This window comes from Spea bombifrons, chromosome 1 (assembly GCF_027358695.1).
Source record: "Spea bombifrons isolate aSpeBom1 chromosome 1, aSpeBom1.2.pri, whole genome shotgun sequence".
NCBI lineage: Eukaryota > Metazoa > Chordata > Amphibia > Anura > Pelobatidae > Spea > Spea bombifrons.
In genome coordinates, this window is record NC_071087.1 from 148,738,527 (window position 1) to 148,764,584 (window position 26,058).

The 26,058-nt window shown below is 41.1% G+C and overlaps 1 protein-coding gene across 2 annotated transcripts; it reads right to left on the reverse strand.

Annotated features, from left to right (window-relative positions):
* Positions 1-15,038: 15,038 nt before the first annotated feature.
* GPBP1 (GC-rich promoter binding protein 1) lies at positions 15,039-25,498 on the reverse strand. 2 transcript variants are annotated; one of them, XM_053448040.1, is made up of 10 exons: positions 25,329-25,498; positions 22,364-22,486; positions 20,712-20,835; positions 20,193-20,410; positions 18,725-18,791; positions 18,007-18,182; positions 17,131-17,268; positions 16,626-16,810; positions 16,223-16,325; positions 15,039-15,766 (listed from the first exon to the last, which is right to left on the reverse strand). In XM_053448040.1, exons 2-10 carry the CDS (start codon positions 22,427-22,429, stop codon positions 15,611-15,613), a joined length of 1,233 nt encoding a protein of 410 aa, XP_053304015.1. In that variant the 5' UTR covers positions 22,430-22,486; positions 25,329-25,498; the 3' UTR covers positions 15,039-15,610. The 2 variants fall into 2 exon arrangements, with proteins under 2 accessions (XP_053304015.1, XP_053304014.1); XM_053448039.1 differs by lacking the exon at positions 25,329-25,498 and adding an exon at positions 24,961-25,165.
* Between the last annotated feature and the right edge of the window lie 560 nt (positions 25,499-26,058).

A 26,058-nucleotide genomic window follows, 5' to 3' on the forward strand; every position in this document is an offset into this window, starting at 1 on the left:
TGTGAGAAGGAGGGGTAGGGAGGGAGAGGGGAGATTGTGAGAAGGGGGTAGGGAGGGAGAGGGGAGATTGTGAGAAGGGGGGGTAGGGAGGGAGAGGGGAGATTGTGAGAAGGGGGGTAGGGAGGGAGAGGGGAGATTGTGAGAAGGGGGGTAGGGAGGGAGAGGGGAGATTGTGAGAAGGGGGGTAGGGAGGGAGAGGGGAGATTGTGAGAAGGGGGGTAGGGAGGGGAGATAGTGAGGAAGGGATAGATGTGGTATGTCGTTTTCATTAATCTTTGCATAAAATAGTTAATTTGCATTTAATTTTAATGGTTCAGAAAATGTCAGGCAAAATGGTCGGCCCTCGCACATGTTCACTTCATCAAATCTGGCACTCTTCGAAAAAAGTTTGGACATGCCTGTTGTAAAGAGAATGTGCATACAAAGTAGAAATATTAAAAATGGGACCTGTAATACATGGAAATTTACTAAATCAGATGATTATATTTCTGTAGATTAATCAGTTCTTCCTTATATAGCTCTTTTTTTTTATAGCGCATTGGACCCAGAGATCAGTCAACATGAGCTGAGAAGCACTCATACACCATGTAATCTCCCCTTAACGCCAATATCTTCAATAGAGACAAAGGGAACTGCAGGAGAGTCCCATCTAACCCTCTGGATAAACGGACAGATTCACACTAAATCTGACACCTTCGAATTATACTCTGATTTACAGATGCTTTTCAAATGATGAATCATTCCTGGTACTGTTGAATGCTGAATACTTCCCAGAAATATATTTTTTAATAGCGTGAAATTTTACTTCATTTATAGTTTACAGTGGATTTTTAATTTTCATGTCACACAAAAGCACATTGGCTTATGCCAAATGATGTGAAAATGTTCCTTAGAAATTCTACTATTATAATTTATTTATGATAAATGACACACTAGAAATATCAGTTGATATTTTGGCAAAGTGGGTCATAACCTTTTATGATAGCTCACCACCCCACATAGTACTTTTCTTGTTAATATATCATGGTATAAATCCATAGTCTAGTAATGGTTTTCATAAGGAACCATATGGTTACCACCATTAGAAAGTCACTAAAATAGAATTGTCATTCTTGTACTATTAAAGAGGTGGTTTGCTATGTAATATTACATATCTGAAGAGTCCTGGGGGTCGGCTTACTTATACATTTGAGGTAAAACAATCTGTGATCTACTCAAGACTTGGTGGAGTGATTCTATTGTGTGCACTATATAGGATTTCTGCCTAGGGGCATCTTGAATTTATATCTAGCCTGGATGTAGTTTTATATTTATGTCAGGTGCTCCCCTAGGCCAGTCACAGGGTTGTACCTCCGGTACCTACCTCAATAGCTGCCTTCTATTCTACTACACATCAGGAAATTACATCATATCTTAAAACCCAATAGGGCAATTTGCCCCTGGCCTCAAGAAGAGGGGCTACCCCTCAAAACCATGGGCATTAATATGGAAGGTGATAAGGCAGCGGCTGTAGAAGTAGACACAGGTAGATACACATATCAAGCCCCACCGTGCTCTACCGGATGAATGGTCAGCAATTCTCACAAAAACACTGTAAAATCTTGTGGAAAGCCTTCCCAGAAGAGTAGAAGCTGTTATAAGCTCCAAAGGGATGACCAACTACATATTAATGTCTATGTATTGAGAATGTGATGTCATCAAAGTCCCTGTGGGTGTAATGGTCAGGTGTCCCAATACTTTTGTCCATGTAGTGTATATATGGTACATATATATTTTGGGTATAAAATGTATTATTCTTTCTATAATTGTCAAATAAATAAAAAAGCCTCAAAGCCACATAACACGTCTTGGCAAGGCCCTGCAATAAAATTGACCATTTCATAAAGCCTGATAGATAAGTATATCTGAAGGGAAATTAAAAACAAATGTGTGCAGTCACCTGTTGATTGTGCTGGGACACCAGATGGCCATATGGGACAGCGGGACTCTTCTGCTGCTCCCAGGACAGTTGGGCTATATGGAATTAACCAGCGTAAGGATTTTCCGCTGTTGTGTTATTATATGACGCGTGCTCTGCTACACACTGTCTAAACACTACTGGAGTTATGGTTCCATCCCTGATGGAAAAATATCTATAGGCTGCGCCAGTTAAACAGTAATGATTACCACATTGTGGACTATTATTGTTAAAAAAAAAAGTTTCATATACTGTCTTTGTTTTACCTTTAAACAGTGGTTTTATTTTTAGCTGTTTTAAGCCAAGCAAGTCACATTTCATAACAACGTCCTGCGGATTACTCAGTTTATATACCAAAAGGTTTTGTATTTGTTAGGCTTATCCATGTCGTGTACTTACATAAAAGGAGATTTCCTGTTTTAATTTCTGGACAGTTCAGCAAATCACAACATAAATAGTATGCAGGCAAGAGACTTGGAATAATCAGGGATGATGCAACTTTACAGTCTTGATACTTCTCTTCCTGGAACTTAAGAGTTTGACGTAGGTTGTCATACACCAAAATAAATAGAAATTTCAGTTTTCCTTCAGCCAATGTCCCAAGTTACCTTTTAAAAATTCAGAGAATTTTCAATGCTTACAAACAACACTATGCTAAAAATACTCATGTCAGGAACGGCAGTAATGGATTTGTGAGCTGTTAACGTGATTATTAGTAGTGCCAAATATCATAAAACTGATAAAACTGAGCGCAGGAGAGTATTTCTGATTAGTTACAGTTCAAAAGAAAGCTCTAAGGAAAATCCACCCCTTTAGGGCCAAGCCTAGCGTCAACTGATGCCGGGAATTAGGAGTTCTAGTCTGGGTATCACAACCTCCCTTTAACAGGCCCAACATTAAGGGAGCTCGAGGTCTGTCACTTAATGTCAAGCACCAAGATATGACATCTCATCCCGGCGCTCTCCATCAATTGCCGGCAAATCGGGAGCACAAAAGCTACAGGATGGAAGATACAAGATGGAAGACGGAGGAGGAGAAAGACAAGCTGCTGTTAGGGCAAGTGTGACTCACTCTGTTTGTGTGTATGAGCAAGAGTCCATATGTGTATAAGGTATATATAAATTAGACTTGTGCATTCGTATTCCGGAGAACATTCGGGAGAATGTTGCATTTTTGCTGTTCAAACCGAATAAACTTTTATGGCAGCCGGTAAACGTACATGAAGACGAAGAAGCACAACACAAAGAATCTTCGTATTCATAAATATCTCCTAGCTAATCTCCCTGGTGCCTTCCCCCGTACATGTCACTGTCTCTAGCCTACCTTGTCTACGTAGCATCTCAGGGGTTAACAGGAACGGGAATCCGTAGGATTGCGCTAGAATTTAGAGGTCAGGAGTTAAAACATAACATACAGCAAGCTGATTCCTGCCTCTTCAGCATTGTGGGGAACCTAAAGGTAAAGAAGAATAGACAGGCGGTGGTGTGGTGGTAGAAGGTTCAGTTATATGGAAGTTAAATGGAGTAAACTGCTTCCAATTATCTGTCTCCGAGGCTCTTATATTTGGAATTTTGTGCATCCGTTAGACGGCATACCTGGGAGCTCCCTTGCTCCGGCTACCCGGAGTCCCAACTTCCAGGCTGCTGGTAGGTGGTTCCACTGATGTTGGTAGGACTTAACAGCAACACCTTCCAAATGCAAATTCACTATTTGAAATCAACTTCAGATCTTTTAACTGCTAAATTGTTAATGAAAGTGATAAACTTTCACAAAACCATCTCAATAAAGGTATGTAATTGCAGTTTACATTTACCAACTGCTGTGAGAGGAGAAATATGTATTCTTAGAGTTATTGAATGACTTCAAATATTCCAACATTCCAAAAAGTAAACAGAGGTCCTTTGTGGGAAAAAAATCATTTTGTGTAGCTCTTGAGCATCCTCTAGTGTTTAGTGAGCCGATTAAGTAAACAATATGCAATATAAATTGTCCAAAAAACCATGTCCTGAATCCTAATCTTGAAAAGATTCCACCTTACTGGCAATTTAGGAACTTTTTTCCAAAATATATTTTAATTAAAGTAGCTTTAATGGGCATTAAACAAAAATTCCTAGCTCTCCACCTAGGACATGTTCAGACATTCATATCAATTAACGAAATTGGCAAATTTCATTAAAAATACAACTCCGAATGCACAGTGGTACCAGTTATTCAAACTGTTAATGTTAATGTCAAACATTAGTTACATCTATTTCAATATTATCACGTGTGCTCTTACCAGCCTGCAGCTAGTACCCTTAAAAATGAAATGTGGTTTATAACCTTATGTTTATGTCTTGTCTTACTTGAAAATGAAATGTTTGTGAAGTGAACCCAGTGAAGACAGGGCTGTGTGCGAGGTAAGCACATTTGTGTGCAAAGTTTGATTGTAGTTGTTGCCATCAAGGGTGGGACAGCCATTTATTAGGCTTAAGGGGGCAATTACTTTTTCACATGAGTGATATAGGTTTTTATTAACGCTTTACTGCAACGATATGATCATTTAAAAGCTGCATTTTGTGCTTATTATCTGTCTCCGAGGCTCTTATATTGTCTTTGTCTTATATTAAAATTAGTTGGATGTTCTAAAATATTTTAACATGACAAAGAAGCAAAAAAATAGAAGAAATCGGTTAGTGGTAAATACTTTTATACTTTATCCACTTCAGAATCCATTATGTTGCTCCTGTCAGCAGTCATATCATCAATAAATACTAGCGATCCAGTGATAGCCATACATACCCATGCCATAACACTGCTTCCACCATGTTTCACAGATGATGTGGTATGCTGCAGACTATGAGCCCTTCCTTCCCTTCTCCATACTCTTCTCCTACCATTATTCTGGTATAGGTTGATCTGTCCAAAGAATATTATTCCAAAACCAATTAGGCATTAGGCATTTTTAGATGTTTTCTGGCAAAGTCTAATCTGCCCTTCCTATTCCTGGGGCAATGGTTTGTATTTACTTTGATGAAGTCTTCTTGTGACTGCAGACTTTGACAATGATATGCCTACCTCCTGGAAAGTGTTCTTGACATTGCTCGGTGTTGCAAAGTAAACCAAGGAAATAATTCTGCAATCATTCACTACAGTTTTCTTACGGGGCCTTCCATTGTGCACTCCAAATGACATTGTTCCAGAACTCTCGTGGTTTGTTCAAATGCAACTTTGCAAACATAAGCCATGATTCCATGTTCTTTTTTTTTTTTAGAGAGAAGAGGCTTTCTCCTGGCACCCCTTCCAAACAAACCATACTTGTTTAGTCTTTTTCTGAGCATTTCACAGTCTGACCTTGGGGTGAATTTGCTGGGGTGTTTACTCCTGTCTTGAATGATTTGGAATTATATTTAAATAGTTGGGAAATGGCCTTATAACCCTTCCCAGATTGATGGGCAGCAACAATTGCTTTTCAAAGATCTTTACTGATGTCTTTCTTCCTTGGCATTGTGTTAACACACACTTGAATGCTCCAGACCAGAAAACTGATTTCTGATGATCAATTAATCAAGGGCATTTGATTAGCAGCACATGTGTGCTACTTAGCATCTTAATGCCTATGCAATCAATACTAAGTTTTTCACACATGGCTTCTCCATTTTGGCTTTATTTTTGTTGAATAACTCATTACATGGTGTAATATGTCATGTGTTGTTGTTCATATGAAGTTGTATTTACCTAATTTTTAGACCTGCTCAGAACAGATGATTGTTATTATGTCCTGATATGTAAAACCATAGAGTTCAAAGTGGGTGTACTTTCTTTTTCACATGCCTGTAAGTGTTGACTTTTCTGAACAAATTATCTGTCCAATGAAGCTGGCTTCTTGAGTTGTGACTGCTTGTATCATGTCCAGTGTCATAACACAAAATGCTGAAAACAATTGTAGCATTATAGTTATCGCCATAACTGGCTGTGTTTTGAAAGTATAAAATAAGTGCCCATTTACAGGTATTTGCTATTATTATATTATTGTTTACCTTTTTTAATCGATGAACACAAAGCACCAGGAACCTTACATTTAAATAAAAATAAGATGGAAATTTTACAAAACCACAAAAAATGATAAATAAATATTAATAATGCCTGCTTCAAGGGGCCAATTTATGCATCAAGAAGCCTTGATGTGCCCCTCCACTGCAGGAGCCAATGTTTGGCCTTGGATTAGAAGGAATCTTTGAAAGACAGAAAAAAATTACTATCTTCCCCACAATTGTCTGAGAACCTTATGATTATGTAGAGCCATATAGAAAGACCAACCCCTGCATGCTGGGCAACACCAAGGCACTGGTGGGTATAGGCAGAGCTTTTACGCAACCCATCTTTTTATTCTTCCGAACACTTATTAAAAAAACAGTAATTTTACTCACCGTAAATTCTCTTTTCCCAAGTATAGTGGCAGTACCGTTGGGTTTGCTCTCTTCCCCGGGACAAACACTAAAAAAGATAGAAGGGGTTAAGCTCCACCCCCCCCTTACCCTATAACTGCACATACCGGCGACCAGCAGTCAGTTAATAACAAGAGGACCAAAGGATGGAAAAACATTATCTTATAACGAAATTAGGGAGGGAAACCTGTACTGCCACTATACTTGGGAAAAGAGAATTTACGGTGAGTAAAATTACTGTTTTTCCCGGCGTATAGTGGCAGTACCGTTGGGATATAGCAAGATCCCCCCCAAAAAGGGAGGGAGTTAGATCTGAACAGCGTGCAGGACTTGACGTCCAAACTCAGCTGCCGAAGCAGAGGAAATGTCCAGTCTGCAATGTTTAATGAAAGTGTTCCATGAGGATCACGCTGCTGCTGCTTCACAAATCTTCTCCGGAGAGACTGAAGACCTGGAGGCCCAAGAGACAGAAGGATCGTGTGGAGTGAGCCTTAATCGGAGGAGGAATAGTCGCACCACAGGAGTCATATGCCAGCCGGATGGCATGGAAGCCATCTGGCCAGGGTAGATTTAGATACAGCTTGACCTGAAGATCTTACATGGAACTAAAGGAACAGATGGGCAGATGAGCGAAATGGAAGCGGTACGCCCCAAGTATATGGTAAGAGCTCTCTTAACATCTAGACAGTGCCAGTCACTTTCTTCTGGTGTCATCGGGTTTGGAGAAAACGTTGGCAGGACTACAGGTTGGCTAATAGTAGCTTGAGATAAGACTTTAGGCAGGAATGACGGCCTAGGATACATAAGTACGTCGTCCTGATGAAAGATGAGAAAAAACCTTTTGAGGCTGAGAGAGCCTGGAGTTCCTCAATCCGTCGTACCGATGTGACAGCTACTAAAAATGCTGTCTTCAGGGAGAGGAATATAAGTGAAACCTTTTGGAGAAGCTCAAACGGAGTCGAGCATAGAGCCTTGAGTAGAACGGTAAGATCTCACGGTGGAAAAAGCGATGTAACAGGAGGTCTCTAATCGTGATGGCCTTAAAAACAAAAAATCTCCGAATGAAATGATCCAACGCCAGATTGAGTAGCAGAAAATGACGAACAGCAGACATCTGCCCTTTTAAATGATGCAACCTTGAGGCCCGCTTTAAATCCCACATGTAAAACACGCAGAATGACCGGAATGGGTGGAGGAGAAGACTGCAGGCCTTGAGACTGACACCATTCAAGAAATTTCCTCCAGGTTCTTAGATAAAATCTTGATGTAGAGAGATTTACTGACCCCAAGAGGAGAGTAGTCATAACTGGGTCTATACCTTGATATTTCATGATCAGCCTTGCAGCAACCAAGCCGTCAATCTGAACATTTGAAGGATGTGGAGTGGAATTCCCTTTGTCTCCAAAACGTCTGCGGACAACGGAAGGTCCCCATATGTTACCGAAAGCTGGCAAAGGTGGGAAAACCAGCTCCGGTTTGGCCAGAACGGGATAACTGCCAGTACTCTTTTCTTGTCCATCTTGACTTTGAGCAAGACTCGAGGAATCATAGACACCGGAGGAAAGATGTATGCCAGGTTGAATCGCCACTTGATCTCCAGACCATCCCAAAAAAAGGAGGGAAAACCATTCTGTATAGAGAGGCAAAAAGAGGGACTTTCCGATTCAGTCTTGTCGCCATGAGATCCACTTCCGGCAGGTCTACTATTGCCACCAACCCTTGAAAAATAGGCGGATGAAGGGACCAATCTGCTTGAGAACATCTGTTTCTGCCAGTACATTGTTCTGACTTCTGATGTGGACCGCCGAGATAGCTACTAGATTTTCATGTGCCCATAGCATGATTTTTGTGCATAAACTTTGGAGACTGGTTACTCTCATACCTCCTTGTCTGTTAATATAGGCTAGCGTTGTGGCGTTGTCGGATTGAATCTTCACTGGGATGCTCAATATCCACGGTTTGAAGAGTACTTAAGCCTTGAAGACGGCATTTAGTTCCCTGAAGTTTGTCGATTGACTCGCTTCCTGCACTGACCACTTCCCTTGTGCTGTGTGAAATTGGAAATGAGCTCCCCAACCAGTCTGGGATGCGTCCATGGTAACTATCAGCCACTGCTTAGGCTGGAAGGACAGTCCGCTTGTCAAATTTCTTTTGACCTTCCACCACTCTAGTCGTTGAAGTACAACCTGAGATATCAGAATGTACTTGTCTAGATCCTCGTCGGTCCCGGACCAGTGTGACAGAACGTGCCATAGCAGAGGCCTCATTCTTGCCTGTGCCCAGGCTATCGCCGGCATGGTGGAAGTCATAACTCCCAAGCTGCTCATTACCCTTCTGATAGAGCAGAGAGGATACGCTTGTAGCTCGGCGACACTTAGCCGAATGCGTATGGCCTTGACTATTGGAAGATAGAGGCGTAGAGATCTTGAGTTTACCTGAAACCCCAGAAACTTGATCTCTGTGGTCGGGTTAAGCGTGAATTGGCTACATTCAGAAGCCAGCCGTGTTCATTGAGAAGAGTGATCATCACTTGAAGAGCTGTTAAAAGTTGTGCAGCGGATGAAGCTTTTATCAGCCAGTCGTCCAGATATGGAACCACAGCTATTCCCCTCAATCTCAGTTCTGCGGCCAACGGAGTGAGAATCTTGGTGAAGACTCTTGGAGCAATTGATAGGCCGAAGGGTAGCGCCTTGAACCGAAAATGATGGAAACCTTTGCTTGTCTTCACTGCAAATCTCAGAAATCTCCTTGACTCTACTGCTATTGGAACCTGCAGGTAAGCGTCCTGTAGGTCTATGGAAGCCCCATAATCTTCTCTCTGAATCATTTGAGTAACCGAAGAGATGGTTTCCACACGGAAGTGTTGATATGGAATATATTTGTTGATGGACTTCAGATCCGGTACAGGATGAAGAGTGCCCCGGCTATGGGACCAGGAACCTGTATCTTTGAAACGTTTTCTATAACTCCCTGCTCGAGGAGTGTAGATGCTGCTATAATAAACGCTGCATACTTGTTCAACGCTGGGTAAGAGGATACTAGGAAACAATTGCATGGAGACCTGCAAAATTTTATGGTGTAGCCTTCTGATATAATCTGACGGATCCATGGCTGGTAGTCTGAAGGCGACCTCCCACTTTGACAGAACCGTCTTGCCCTATCTTGTCTAGCTGTTAAGGGAAAAATCTGGAATCTTTATGTTTCTGAAAGAAAGATCTATCCTACGGTGAGGATCACGCTGCCGTGGAATATCTCTGCCTATAATAGGGATACCTGCGGTTCCATGTAGGCTAGACATCAAGAATTCATTACAAAGCTTCAAATTCTCCAAAAGTTGTGAAAAAGATCCTTATCTGCATCCTCCAGAATTTCTGGAGCCATAAGCCTTGAGCTCTCGCTACTGCTGCTCCAGCTGATGTTGCTTTGCTTTGATGACCTTGGAAGATTCTGCTATTAGCGGTCTCTGCTCCTATGTCCATGGTATCTTTTAGGCCGGAAACCTCTCCGATCGGCAACGTAGTTTTCTTAGACAACTGAGCAATCTGGACATCACCCTTAGGAAGCTCTCCCCACATGATGTCATCTTAAAGCTTGAAAATATGTTTAAAAGTGTCTAGAAACAAGCACACATCACTTGGATGTTTCCCCTCACGCTGTGCAAATTCCATTAGGTGAGGCAAAATTGGAAAACCCTTTTTCTTAGCTTCTGGATTCAACCATATCTGGTTTACTCCTGTGACAAATTTCCCCAGTTTTTGCGAAGGAAAACCGGATTCCGACTCTGAACCTTCAGAACTGGACACATCCATAGATGAACGCGAACATTCCCCAGACGACAACTCTGATGTGGATGAACTTCGATTGTCGTGCACCCTTGGCATATCCTTCTGTTTCTCTTTTGCCCGGATATCTGCTAAACACTGCCGGCACATCTCCTCCTGTAGCCGTTTGGGACAGTAGGTACATTCAAGGCAAGCCAACTGTTTAGACATGCACGAAGCCTTTCAGGGAGGAGCCGAAGGCACTTTATCCTTCTCTGGAGATGAAGGTTAACATATTTTTTGGCGTATCAAAAAGATCACCAAAAACCGTGTGGGGGGTTCAGACAACACGGAAACCTGTCCTGACACACACTCTTGTGGTCAGACAGGTTTGCACAGCATAAAATAGGCAGCCAATTTTGAATTTGGCGCCAAAATCGGATGATCCGAGCCGCGCATGCGCTGTAGCACGGCCGGATCATCAGTGGAACGCATAGCCACCCGGGCGTGCGTTCCACCGTACTGCGCATGCTCCTCCCCTGCTTGAAACAAATCACCGCTACAGATTCACTCTGTAACGCGGTGCTGCAAAGATCAGCCGAGCTCCCACCCGGGGAGCGAACGGACTTGCAGGAACCCCCTTTCACCGGACACAACCCGTGTGCCGGCCGATCTGGATCCAAGCTGCTGAGGCAGAAGAATGGAGCAGAATCCCCAGTGCTCGTCCCTGCGGGACAAAAAAGAACTGACTGCTGGTCGCCGGTATGTGCAGTTATAGGGTAAGGGGGGGGTGGAGCTTAACCCCTTCTATCTTTTTTAGTGTTTGTCCCGGGGAAGAGAGCAAACCCAACGGTACTGCCACTATACGCCGGGAAAAAAGTGGAAAACAAATCAGCCATAGAGAACAGTGCCATAAGACAAATTTCTGGCATTCTCCTTTACTTCGTGGAGGGAGCTATGTTTGATGATGACATATTAGCAAATGTCCACATTACCCATATCCATAGTATCCTGCCTATGTGTATTAATATATGCAGATGCAAATATGTTACAAATAAGAAGCTAATTATGATGACACTGCGTTTTCTGAATAAATGAAACAATTAATGAAGCCAGATGTCGGATCGCTGGCGCCAAAAATTTATCACCGCAAATCTTGTGTATAATAGTACCACTGCACCCTCTGCTGGCTAAAAAAAAGTTAAAAGGGTGTCTTCTACTATATATTTATTTGAGTGGTCAAATGATATGCAGCATAGAGTATTACAGTTGTTTGCATTCGATGATGCAATAATTGTGTATGGTTTTAATAAACTATACACAATAAGAAATAAGGAATTCCTTACCTGTGAATTAAGTTCCCTTGCTTATCCTCTAGTAGTTAACCTTCCCCATGCCCTTCAGTGCTATAACAAAGGTTGGGAGAAAAACATACCTGGTACTGGAGGATAAGCAGGGGAAAGAATCAGATAAGTAGTTCTACTTTTCCCTATCTATCTCTAGTAGCGCATCAGGGAGGGTAGGAGACTACAACATTTAAGAGGACAAAGACAAACAGTAGTTTTTTTTTCTTTTCAAAAGTGGAAATTTTTCCAAAATGCAGCCATGCAAATGGCACTAAGAGATAGATAATGGAATGAATCTGACACATATGCTTGCTTAATGGCAGAGACTATTCAATGATTGATGGTAGTTCTAGACAGCTCTAAGAAGGAAAGAGGATTGATGATGTTTCCTAAGAACTGAACCTTTCCAATTAAATTGAGAGACATTTCTTATGACATCCAAGAAATGCTACTCCCTGTTCTCTCATTAGACAAAAAGGACAAAAAGTAGGAAAAAAATGGCTGTTTGAATGAGATGTAAACAAAAACAAAACCTTGGGTTAGAAGTCTGCTAACAGAGACAAGGACTCGTTGTGTCCCTCAAACCATTCCTGAATCATTTCTGCTTTGTGGCAGGGCGCTTTGTCCTGCTGAAAGAGGCCAGTGTCATCAGGGAACACCATGCCCATGAAAGGGTATACATGGTCTGCTACAATATTTAAGTAGGTGGTACGTGTCAAAGTAACATCAAGATGAATGGCAGGACCCAAGGTTTCCCAGTAGAACATTACCCAAAGCATCACACGGCTTCCATCGGCTTGCCTTCTTCCAATAGTACATCTTGGCGCCATGTGTTCTCCAGGTAAGCGACGCACACGCACCTGGCCATCCATATTATGTAAAAGAAAACATGATTCAGACCAGGTCACCTTCTTTCATTGCTTTGTGGTCCAGTTCTTATGCACACATGCCCATTGTAGGCGATTTCGGCAGTGGACAGGAGTCAGCATGGGCACCCTGACTGGCCTGCAGCTACACAGCCCCATACGCAACTAACTGCGATGCACTGTGTGTTCTGACACCTTTCTATCAGAACCAGCATTAACTTTTTCAGCAATGTATGTATTGACCATCAGCAAGTGTGACCGCATCTATAAAAGCCAAAGTTGTATAACAGGGGTGTCCAACCTTTGGCCCTCCAGCTGCTGTGGGACTACATTTCCCATACTCCTCAGCCTGCCCCTTAGCTGAAAGAGCATTATGGGAGATGTAGTCCTGCAGCAGCCAGAGGACCGCAGGTTGGACAGCCCTGTTTTAGAAGTTTGCTAGTGTGGAACACTCAGGTGTGTGTTAACACAATGTGAAGAAGAAAGAACATCAGCAATGATCTTAGAGAATCAATTGTTGCTGCCCATCGGTCTGGAAAGGGTTATAAGGCCATTTCCAAACAATTTTGGAAGTCCATCATTCTACAGTGAGAAAGATTATTCAAATGTTGTAAACATTAAAGTCGCCAATCTTCCCAGGAGTGGACATCCCAGCAAAATCACCCCAAGGTCAGACCATGCAATCCTGAACAAAAGTATGGTTTGTTTGGAAGGGTTGACAGGAGAAAGAATCTTCTCTTTAAAAAGAACATGCTTCTAGAAGCCATCAATGTCACTGTAATGGCAAGATAAGTACCTGTGTGTCTCACACATGGAGAGACCAGCGCTTCCTTCTTAAGTGCTGAACTTGCATCAATAGGGCCTTTCTTTAATCAGGAGGTTTTGAACTCACATAACAAATAATCATTGCTTGCATCATTCAGCTGAGTAGAGGTCAGCACATCACATGCAATAGATGCATTCAGCCAACAGAATTTCCTTGCAGGGCAATTAGCTAGGGGTGGAGAAAGGGGCAAATGCATTTGGGGGAATTCCCTGAATTTGCTAAATGGACCGCACGAATATAAAAAGGAACCACTCATCTATCATATGCATTTAAGTGCACATGATGCCTGGAGTCCCTCTTTAAGAACATCTTTGATTTTACTGTTACAATGCTGGAAGAAGACTGAAAAATAATGGCCTACAAGTATATCAAGAGGGGGATACCTGCGCTTACCAAGAATTAAGAACATGTGTTACCAGGGTAGTAAGATAGAAAAGTACTAAAATCTACTTTAGTTTTTTGTTCAAGTAGAACACTAGTTAAAGACTAAAGTAACATTTTCTCTTATGTTTCATCTGAGAAAAATCAGACATCGGATGACATTGTGTTTTACCATTTCTATCCCGGTGTCGTAACAATTGATATGTAGACAGGCTTACTGAGGCAACCAGGCCTCTTGGACGGAGTGTTTCTTCAAACATGCTCCCCAGGTGTGATGACAAATCTGTAAGATTACCGTCCACCGATACGCCCACCAAGATATACCCTTTCAGGAGAGGGATGCAGTGCAGCGTCCGGTGTTCTGAGTAGAAAAGCCTGTAGAGGATAAAGCCTGGTTAGAGCACAAAGCCTGGTTAGAGCACAAACAACAGACATTTTAGATGTTGATAGCCCCAGCAACTTCATAAACTGTCTTGAGGGAACATGGGAGATGTCTCAGTATATCCTTGATTTAATCTTAAAGACTTTGAACCTTTTTTAATAGAATAAAGGCTTTTGCAGAGTGGTATCCTCCACTGTTACCAAGAAAAGAGCTCTGGCGCGATCTAAACTGTAGCACAGCTACCAGCAACTGACTTGGACGATGTCAGTTCTCTTTGAAGTAACTGTGGGAACCAGTCTGCAGTTCTCGCATTTGACTGGTTTAGCAAAGGTACATTCAAGCCATCACATGCACTTTAATGCCTACTGTAGTTGCATAGGCCTTTTCAATTTTCTACACCACTCCCTATATGCATTTGCCCCTTCCCCATTCAGTGCTTTAACACAAGCACACTGCAGAGTATATTCACGAAGACAGAAGCATGAAGGTCCACTGCAGTGAGTAAAAGCTTTTCAATTCACCGACTTAAGTTTGCATTATGAAGAGCTAACCTCAGAGTCTCTGACGCAAGAACACATGGATGGCCATACACAAATCTTTAATGTGATCTCAGTAATCAAACTGTACACTATGCCTGGTTCCCCAGTTTAATCCCTCTGGTCAGAGAAGTCTGCCTGGATTGTCCCATAGCTATATCGGAGAGATGAAAAGGTTGGGGCGATTAGATACACCAAAAACGCAACTTTTAATATAACTATGCTAAAAAAAAAATACTATGCTAATATGATACACTCGAGTCACATGGGTAAGTAGTATATATAAATCTCTTCAGATCGTCCTAATTCAGACTTAAAAGATGGCAGCCCCCTCTCTCAGGGGCAGCATTCTGGTCCTGTGAGGGGGGACAACTCCCTAAACCTTTCTTTGCTAAATAGTTTAGTTTAGTGAATAAACTGCAGTACCTCTCACGTATATTACACCAAACGTATATGTTTGTTCACGTTTTACAGAGCTTATTCTAAGGTAGGACAAAGTCAGCCAGCATCTGATTCATAAAACAAATGCTCAAACCCAACATAAATTAATTCAACGTTAATATCAAAATATGTTTATTCTGAACAGATTTTAGCCAGTGTCCACTTCCAATTGTTGGCTTAAACATCAACCCGAGTAAACCCTTGATTGTAAGAAATAGGAAGGAATTTTTTTAATCCAAATAATTGCAAAAAAGTAGTTAAGTTTCAAAGTCTCGTGAAAAACAAAACACAGAGAATACTTTGCCTGCTAAACATGCTACATCATCTGTTTGAGAGTCCAAAGAATTCAAAGTGAGAAACAGAATAACAAAGCGAAAAATAGTAAAGTGCCTTTCTTTTGTTTCTAAGACATACTGAAACAGAAACCTTGGCAAAAAACATTACACGATTGGCTTTTGTTATAGTAGACGTGACCCCCTCACAATTATCACATTAACACACTGCTATTTAGAGAGAGTCAGTGTAAGGACAGATTCAAGGCTGATTCAATATAGTCCAACATGTCCTTAGCGAGACAGCGAGATCCCAGTACAGCACTGCTTTGTGTGGCGTCTCCAACTCTGAGACAACTTATTATAGCAATCCTTCACAACTGGTCTCCCAAACATGGTTAAACCCTTCCAATATTCAAGCATCGTCGTCAGAGGTGTCACTGCTGCTCGTCTCAGATTCCTCATTCTCATCGGTGGCCATGAAAGTGCGGTTTTTCCAAGGACTAAACTTCAAATTTAAAGATAGGCAATTTTTCAGTAATCCATTCTTCCGGAGGCCATTTTTTTGTAGCTGCATCAAGAGAAGAAGAATATATGTAACAAAACGCTCGCAGCAGAACGTCTGTTTCTATTAAGTCTGGCTGTTTCAAAATGAATGGCTCATGAAGTGGTATGGTACAAGCAGGGTGTGACAAGAGTTGGAATCATGTCCAGTTTAGTAAAGAAAAGGACATATGAGGTGATACCATCTAGATAAGAGCACCTATTTTACGTGCTAGCTTCATAAATATATTATAATCCAAAAAATGTCATGGGGATAAATAGTATCAATCAGCAACAAAAGTTCTACAAATCACAGAAGGTCATTTGCATATAGAACATTTCAGTGGGCAAAGCGCTACATGTGGAATGAGGATATTCCACTACGTGGTGATGGCTCCACGTATAGTAATCTGCATGAGATTTTTTTTATACATATGCTGAATTAATATGTTGATCACATGAGAATGAAATGTACTGGAGTCACCTGTTCGCTAATAGACTGGAACTCCCTCATTTCGGCCTCAGTTAAAGGTGCATAGATCTCATCATTTTCACTGTCTTCCTGCCAGCCCATTTCCTTCAATAACCTGTTAAAAAAATTATTATTAATATTATTATTATACGCTCACGACAACATTAGCTAAGGGAGTGAGTTACTCATAGCGTTTTGTATCAGGCGCTCGAGGAAGATGATGAAGAAAGGTCCACGTTGGTCTTTCATATTCTGATGTAGATACCATAAGGTTTACTTTAACTGATGGAGTGAATTCTTAATTCAATTTCTGAACTTTTTTCAGTAACATACTATACTAGCCCATCAGGCCCATTTGTTATTCCTACGAATCCCTGCATCCCTTAAGTCTGTAATGAAACTCTGAAAACATTACCTGTGCTCTGCTTCAAGTGAACTTGAGAGAACATCCGTGTGAGAGAAGGTGGAGGCGCGTGTGATCTGCTGGGACGTCAGAACGTTACCATTGCTTTGAGGAACTTCATTTGTATCGAAGTTTCGATTTATATCCCTTTCGTGGCAAGTGCCGATACTGCTGTGAAAACTGGAAGTGTTCACCCCCTACAAGTATACAAATAATGAGTTAGCAACAAACACATCGGGGAAGCCGCTTCTGCTTTATTATTACCCTGTTCATATTCCACAGCGCTGTACAAACTGGGTAAACAGGACATAAATAGTATATAACATAACAATTCTACTAATAGAAGCCAATAACATTCTTAAATTGCTCTCGCATATGCCCACTGCAGGTCTGCATAGAAATGGCAACAAGAAAGGCAAAGCAGGGCATCTGACCTTTAACACTCATGCATGAACCTAAGACAGCTGCTTAAGTGCGCCAGCTGTACTTCTGAAAGCAATAATAATAAATAATATACCTCTTTCAAGGGACTTTGTGATATATCGCGACATAGCAAATCATCATATATGGATTTATTTGGACCAAAGCTTTCACGAACAGGGTCCAGACAAATATCGCTTTCAAGTTTATTTTCATCCAGTTGAGAATACAGCTCCTGTACGATTAGGAAATAAAATGGTTTAAAAAAAAAAAAGAACAGTCTCCAAAAATATACATATATAAATATGCATATGTGTTTATTATAGGCAACTTGAATTCCCTAGCAAGATAAGAGGCAATGTTTTTTTATGTCATTCTGCTTGAGGGCATTACGCATGACATCAAGCGCATGACAAAAACATAGAAAGTGACTGCAGATTAGAATCATTTGTCTCATCTAGTCTCTCACTACAGAGAATCCAAACAGTCACCAGATGGACCACAACCCCCTGATGTTCTTCCAGTTTGCAACAGAATGCTTTTCCGCCACACAGGATTCTTACTGTGACATTTATGTTAAGTTATTACAACACAATAATAAGGTTTCTGGTGAGGTTACTTTTCAATTACGAAATTGTTAGCTCAATACATGTGAAACCTCAGACAGTAACATCATGCAATTTATAAGTAACGGATTAACTATGCTGTTTTATTGTAAAATTGCACTAGAACCGCACTTTATATTTTACCAACAACGTATGTAAACTATGCCAAAGATCCATAATTTAAACAAATCATCATATAGTGAACACAAACAGCCTATAAGTACCAACAACGTACACAGATTCAAATCTACATTTTAAACATTTAAAGAATCATTAAGTTACCGATAATCATCTGCGTGGGCAAGCTGAGGAGGTACAGATATAAATCGGAGGCATCTATGTAGAAACATTCCTAAGACAAAACTTACCCTAGGAGGAGTAACACTTTTTGGAACTATACTCTTAGGAGCTTCTGTCTCGTTTGTCGCTGGTGGAATACGAGTACTTGTTGCAATTGGATATCCAGACAAGGACAAGTCATCTTTCATACCCTTCCTAATGACCAGCATTCGAGATGTTCTAGACTTTGTATTTAGAGGGAAGTCTATAGAAGGGAAAAAAATGTATAGCTATTACAAAATCTTTGAAACTAAAACGTATGCAACAACTGGATTCTGGTTCTCAGGATTTCACTTTTCAAGCAAATATTTTTAAGTCAAACCCAGTTAAAGGTTTAATTTACAAAGTAACATCTCAATATTTCTTTGAAGAAAATGGTCAACTCCGGTAATGACGAAACTAAAAACAATCACTTTGTTGGCTAAAAAGCAGAAATCATGTTTAATGTGGTATGAAAGAAAGATGACAAGCTGAGTTACCTTTAAAAAGGCATCATTATCATTAATACCTTTCGACCTATGAAAACACTTTCTCAACCCCCTTACGTACATACATAATGATGTTCAATGCCATTCATGACTTTTCATGTAACATAAAATCCATCATGAAGGCAGTGAAGGTCATGCTTCCAAGTAGTCCATTACCAGTCTGTTCCCTGTATAAGGATCTGCCTTGGAAACCAATACTGTATGCGGGCGCATGATAGCTATGATCCAATCACATAGGTCAATCATATTTCCCACTCACCCCATACACCTGCAGAAATTGTCCGGTTTTGGTTCACTTCTTTCTCATGCTCTGGGTTTAAAGAAGGCTGTAGATTATAGAAAAAAATTATAGATTAAGAAAAAGTTTATTTATATATAAGTTATGTGTGTATATATACACACACACACACACACACATATATATATATACACACACATATACACACACATATACATATATATACACATATATACACACACAAATACATACATACATACATACATACATACATACATACATATGTATACACAAATACATACAAAACACAAAAAAACATATGAGCAGGTGGCAAAACAAAGAGCCCGTTCAGGAAAATGGTCTACAATGGTTAAAGCGTCAATAAAACAATATACCGTATTTCCCCATGTATAAGACGCTCCCATGTATAAGACCTTAATTTTGGGGCCCGAAATTTGAAAAAAATCATAAAATTCATACTCATCCTGATCACTCCCATCCATTAACTGCGCCTAAATTAAACCTAAAGACCCCATTAACCATAACTGCTCCTAAATAAAACCCACTTCCCCTAACTTTCAGCAGCTCAAATATTAATTTTATGCTCACTGTTAGATGAGTTGCTGAGCAGTGTGGACGCTATAAGGAAAGGGGCGGGACCAATAGTCAGCAAGTCAGACAGAGGCTGGGCCAATCGTCAGTGTGACTGCAAGGAGGTACTGGGAAGTAGTAACTGCAATCTACAATCTACCACCACTGTATAAGACGCACCCAGTTTTTAGACCCCACATTTTTCAAAAAAAGGTGCGTCTTATCCATGGGGAAATACGGAACATAGAGGTACGTGATCAACTCCATTATTTTTTAGATTGATACAAAGGTATCTTTTCAATAGTGGACACATTTTTCTTAGCAGCTTTGGTACAGTGGTCTTATTGCTGCTTAAAGTGGTAAACTAAAGGAAAAAAATATTTTCCTCCATGGTAATGTAGATTAGCATTGGCAAAGACCTGGTTCTATCCGACTTTGCTCCACCTTTCTTTAGTGAATAGACCCCATTGTTTCCCTCTGTTCGCATTACCACTACCAGTACTAGACAGACTGGCCTCCATTGGACACCCAACAAGATAGAGAATTGGAGGCAGGTGCTTAGGGTGCTGCGTGTAAGGACAGTTGTCTTGCCGAGTCTGCTGGCCTCAGGTGCCCCAGACTGCATGCATTCTAAAACACAGCTACTGCTCTACGATAGGACTCTCACATAAAGCATCGCGGACAATTCCCCACAGAGAGAAATGTATTGTTTATTTGTATAGCAATATCGTGTGCAGTTGGAGCCGGATGCCTGGCTCAGTGTGTTGGGAGTATGCAAGAGCCAGACCCGTTCCTCTGTCAAACTGCCCACGTGGCATCCGTTTGCCAAGAGGGACTTGGCTACATATACTGGGGGAGACAGAGCTTCTATAACTACACACCTATACTACAAACTTACAAAATCTTCAGCTTCAAATTGCTTGCGTCTTTCCCTATCGTCTTTTCGCGCAGTGTCACACTCAGAAGAGTTGTGCTCGCGATGGCTTTTCCCGCAGTGAAAAGTGCTACTTCTGGAGCGGGAACCGGTACCATTGTATGCCCCCCAGTGGTTTATGTTCTCTGCTCCATTCCTGCTTTGCGAGCGCCAACCATTTTTTTCTTTTCTTCCAAAGTTACCTTTGTCCATGAAACAAGAAAAGACACTTTCACTATGCTTGCAAGCTTTTATGTCAAAAATTATAGTTTTCATTTTTTTCTTAGATTTCTTTGTTTGTTGTCACTTTTGCTATTCATTTAATCAGTAAAATGATTGCTATTTTTTCATAAGAAAACGAAATGCATAAACATACACAGTGAAATCCAACATTTTTAGGGTGGTTTGAATGCCTCCTTTTTAGACATTTGTTTTAAGGGAACAATTGCTTTGAGATGTCATGGAGACTTTTTGGCATGACCCAGGTAAAAACACAATACGTACCACCATTGGACCGACCAAGAGAGGCATCCAGAGCATCTGAAGAATTGTGACGTCGTCGTATCACACTGTAACGGTTGTCTTGGCGCACGGCAGTTTCAGAAGGCTTCTCAGTGTTTACTGAAGACTACAGAAAGGCAAGTAAAAATTATGCAATCATATCCCTTCCGTTATTACTTCTCCATTATGAAAGTTTAGGATAGGAAACGTATTAATCATACTATATATACTATGAATATCACATTTACAGAATTTTGCTAAATTTGGCGATTTGTATGAAGCCTTGAAAACGAGGCTAGACCCCACAAAATAAGACGAAAAACTAATCAAAAAGCTCAGAATGTTTGTCCGAAAGTCATTGGCCCACGCTCACTCTCTCTCCTTCCCATTCATCTGCAATCATCTATCTCCATCAGCATCTCCGAGGACATAACCTGGCGAGAACTTCCATTTGCGTTGTCGTCCTCTCCCCAATCCTCCAATCGGGGGAGACGTCAACCAAAGCACCGTTATTTTGCCCTCACTTGAACCGGAGACAATATTGGGGCCCATGCAGAGACCTCCTCTGCCCCTGACTGAAGGATCGCAAAGAGGACTACCATTTTGATGGAAGCTCCCACTGGGTTATGTCCGTGGCGATGCAGATGAAGAAAGAGGTCAAGATAGAAGAAGATGCGGAAGTTGTCCACAGAGAAGGTAGGGAAACATTTAAAGGGCGTGAGGATGAATGGAGCCACCGGGCAATTTTTTCACAGAATTAAAAATGGCCCCTGAAATTTTGGCCAAACTCAATGGGCAGGACATTTGTTGCTCGAAAATGAATGGGCCAAGCCTTTACCTTGGGAAGCCTGTATCTATTTTTTTTAGGCACATTATAGATAAAGTCTCATGGAAAAAAAATAATTTTGCTTTGATCATAACACACAGGGCTGTATACAGTAAAGTAGTTTAGCACTGACTCATTTGGTTATCTACAGATCTGGAGACAGCTATTGCTAGCCACAAGTTGCAGTCATTCTGCAGCAGCCCTTTACCTCCATAACCCAACTGTTATTGCCATTGATTGGCTGGAAAAGTGATCCCATTAAAATCAATTTCCACACATGCGTATCGGAGTCTGGATGGATCCTTACACGCCGCGCTCAACCAAGCCAGTGCTGAAGTTTACCGGAGATTACTATATCGCATGCAAAAAGGAGATGTGTTCAGCCAAGCACATCTCTTGCCGGGGAATTAAGCTGGGGATGGTGAAAGTGGAAAATATGGAGAGATTCCACAGAATCCCCAACAGACCACTTGAAAATTTAAAGAGACTGTTCCATGCATATGATGGCTGGAGTGTCCCTTTAAGACTGAGCCATTCTATTGCTTACCACAATGTGTTTATATATGTGTCAAAAACGAGGGGCACATGGCATGTTACATCACAACGTCTGATCTTTGAATGTTACCAGGGATCATACATTTCATCCAACAAGCTGGCAAAATAATCCAACAATTGATTGCGTAATTTAGACAAGTGACTCCAGTAAGCTTGGTAAGAGGCACAATTCGAACATGTATCATGTATGTTTGTCCGTTATCCAGAGCATCTGCTATCGACCAAAAAGGCCATAAGGAACACACAGACTAATATTTACCCAAGAGACATTTACCTTTGTTGATGAGGACGGTGGTGTAGGAAAGCTGAGCCAGGCTGGAGCAAAGTCATGTTGCGCCATTTAGGTCACTTCACTTCAATAAAGCGGAGCAAGGCGTTAACACCTCATTGCAAGTCCCTGTGAGAACAAAGTAAGACCTGAACCTCATGTATTGCTAGATAAGACAAGAGTAGACCCGTCACACGCCAGGTTATTCTTGATCCCAATTCTGACCTCTCCAAAAACCATGTTAAGCTTTCCCTTTTCACTTCAGTATTAATGTAACACCTTATAGCATCTTGTGCTGCATATGAAAGTTAACATCTTGGCGTTATACTACTGGTTCCTCGTTGTAGCTTATCGGTGTCACAGCGATCAGTGTGCTTAAAACGCACACATTGATCAACAAGTAATTTGCTTGGCAGGACTACAATTTCCACTAACATTTAAAAGAAGTGCATCCCCTTAATATTGTCATTTTAATCCAGGATGTGAAGGGTGAAAAAAGCGAGTAACTCAAGGAATATTAAAAAAAAAAAAGTGATTTAAATACATTTATTGCATGATACGATCCCCTGACAACTAAAAACAGAGGGGGAGAGAAGGTCAATTTTATTTCTTTTTAGAACAGAGATCTTCTAATTGTCAGCATTAACATTAGAGTAACACGGTTTTAGCGGAGACCCAGATAACAAATCCAAAGTTATTTAAAAATTAATGAAAACCAAAACTCAAAACAACGAGGGCTACTTTATACACATTCAGTTTGGTCCCAGATTTTTCTCATGGTCGGTCAGCAACGCAAACAGTTTATTTCACCAACGCCATTCTTTCATGTCATAGAAAAAAACAACTCATTCACTTTCCTGCTCTCCTTCTTAGGACTCATACGGCAATGAGGCATGTTGACCCGGCAAACAGGCTAACGCACCATCAAGCCAACAGGCGCGCTCAACCTGTCTGCAGCATGTTTAACACAGTTTTAAAACATCGGCATATTGTATGTAAGATGGGAACGCAGAAAGATAGCTTTTTTTTAGCCAGACACCAAAAGATTAACTCTCTCTCTTTGTAAATTTTATTTGTAGGGAAGAATGCGGGGTGCTTGTGTATCCTAAAAATCTGAAATAAAGATTTTATCTTTGTGAATAGTTACTGACCACGACTGCAGGTGACGTGGATTAAACAGGCATCGTAACCACCGATAAAATAAATTGTAAGTACAGATATACACAAATCTCAGAAACACATTACGAAAATGTTTATCATGACAAAAACGAGATGATATACAATATTGTACCAGTTTCCATCACAACCTCCCACTATCCCACTCTGGATTATAAATTAGTTTTTGAGGCTCTGAAGTCAGCTAGAAAGGTGTAGGAAGTAGTTTTGGGTTACTTACTGAAGTCATCACGCATGCGTTATGGGACTGTGGGCGAGAAGGCATGGCACAAATCAATGGTGACCAGGCTTACACCATTCAATACACCCCACAACACCGGGTTCTTTACGTTAGAGAGGGAATTGGCAGTCTGCAGGATACTAGGGGTCTAAGCGCACGTAACTCGTTATGGATGATGAAGGGCCGAGTAGCGTATGGCGCATATTTACATCAGTGAGTCCCATAAAGGAATTTTCAACATTACCTTTACGTACAAGGCCAGCTCAACCCTTCTTGCAGGAGATGGTCAGTAGCATTAACCCTTGATAATGGAACATAGGAACATGTTCTACATTATTGGACATATACATTATAACATCCGACACGGAAAGGCTCAGTATTTATGTAATAAAACGCATCACATCATCTAAGCAACAAGGAATAGCTCGCTACAGATAAATGCAACACAGAGCCGACATTCGTTATGTTATATATATTTTGCTAACATTAAGACTTGTTTTGTAATGTTTTTATAGGAAGTACCCATACTTTTTGGGAAGTATAAGAAATGCCAAGATGCGTACCGCACAAGATACAAGCTTGAAGTTCTCATACATCATCATCACCAGGTTAAACTTTAACCCCTTAATGACAAAGCCCGTACATGTGCAGACTCAAAATACATTGTTTTCAATTGGTTTAGGGACCGCCCATTGTCCGACGAAGGTGGGATCTGATATTTTACACGAAGGAAAAATGTACTTGAGCCTTCTTCCTGATCAACGGCCTGATACTGATGTCTTGTAAAGATGGCCATACCACAACCGTTCATCACTCGCACTAATAAAGGGCATGCTGTACACCGGACGCTATTAAGTTCTATCAAACTTTTCAAAAGCGTAATGATATGTATTTCAGCTAAAAATGGCAAAATTGTCAAAATGACAATAAGGCACCCTCTTCAAAATAAAATGAGGATTTACACCAACTACCCATAAATATTTATAGTCTTAAAGCCACAAACTAACTTTCTAAAGCACTTTGCTTTCTGCACGGTGTAAGTCCATATGGTGTATTCACCAGTCATTGGTGTATGTATATCACTGATAATATCAACGTATGTAAATGCCAGCGGCGCCTAGCCAAGGTGGGCAAAGCCAACTACCCCTAACCTCGAAAGATTAATAGAGATGACATAAAGAGTTGAAATAAAGTGTGCTTTACTCACACATTGTTCCAGCTGGGTGGCTTTGGGACTGGGCATAGACGAACTGATCACAAGATCATTGTAGCCCTACAACCGGGTACTAACTGCCCGAGTCCCACCACTGTGGCAGTGAAACTCCCCGCCGGTGGGGCAAGGAGCGTAGCGCTTTACACGACTAGTAAAAATACAAGACCCAGCCATAAACCAAGCAGGCATCTCACAGGGAGCTAAACTTTAGGGTCCTTCGATGACAGAGGCTGCTGGAATCCAAACCTATCGTCACCAAAGGACCCACAATTTAGGTGACCACGCAACGCCTAACTAATTCTGAACATTGTAGGGAACGCAGAGTGGCCCAAAGAGTTGACACATGACAGCGAAGCACCCACCCCGTCCCGGACAGGTAGTAAGCTGCTAGCAGTTCCCCCTGGCGACCACCCGATCACGAGCTGCGAAGAAAGCAGCGCTTCTTGGAGCCATCGGGCGGCGCCATCGGCGAGCGAAGATGTTAAAATGCGTGTGGAGGCAATCGATAGGAGCTTCCGGGATTTCCCACGGGATGACGTCATTCGACGTGCGTAACGTCAGCGTCATGGTGTTAATGGCCTATTTCGTTTTTCATTCATTGTAAAGGGAATTAAACTATGATCTGAGCTAATTAGTATTTGCCATTTGCTTGTCAGGCTTTGAATGCCATTTTAGATTATTCGGCCAACTTCGTATTCAAAGCAGAAAGTATTTTGTATTATAAATCAAAAGCAATAATATATATATACAAAACAGATGCTACAAAACATCCACGATGCATAGACTCTCCAAACATGTCTAAATCATTGCTACGCCAAAATAAAAAGGTGGTGCAGTTAATATTGGGTTTGAATAAGTGAGGATTTGGGGTTAAACTCCATTGGGCCACCAACATCACAGCATAAATACAAAGGGTCCCCTCTCCTACATGAAACCTATATGCCTGGCTCCATAAAAAGGGTGCCCAATGGCTATCCATACTGTGATGTGGGTGGGCCAAGGGATTTAACCCCTCAAAATCCTGTTACTTATTAAATATACTGAATTCTATGGGGTTGACATATATTCTGTAGCGCTTTACAATAGGCAAAT

Coding starts and splice junctions, on each gene's coding strand:
- GPBP1 (XM_053448040.1), bottom strand. CDS start 22,429: ATGGCGCAACATGACTTTGCTCCAGCCTGGCTCAGCTTTCCTACACCA. Junction 20,836..22,363: donor CACCGTCCTCATCAACAAAG/GTAAATGTCTCT, acceptor GCCTTTCTGTAG/TCTTCAGTAAACACTGAGAA. Junction 15,767..16,222: donor TCCAGTCTATTAGCGAACAG/GTGACTCCAGTA, acceptor CTCTTGATGCAG/CTACAAAAAAATGGCCTCCG.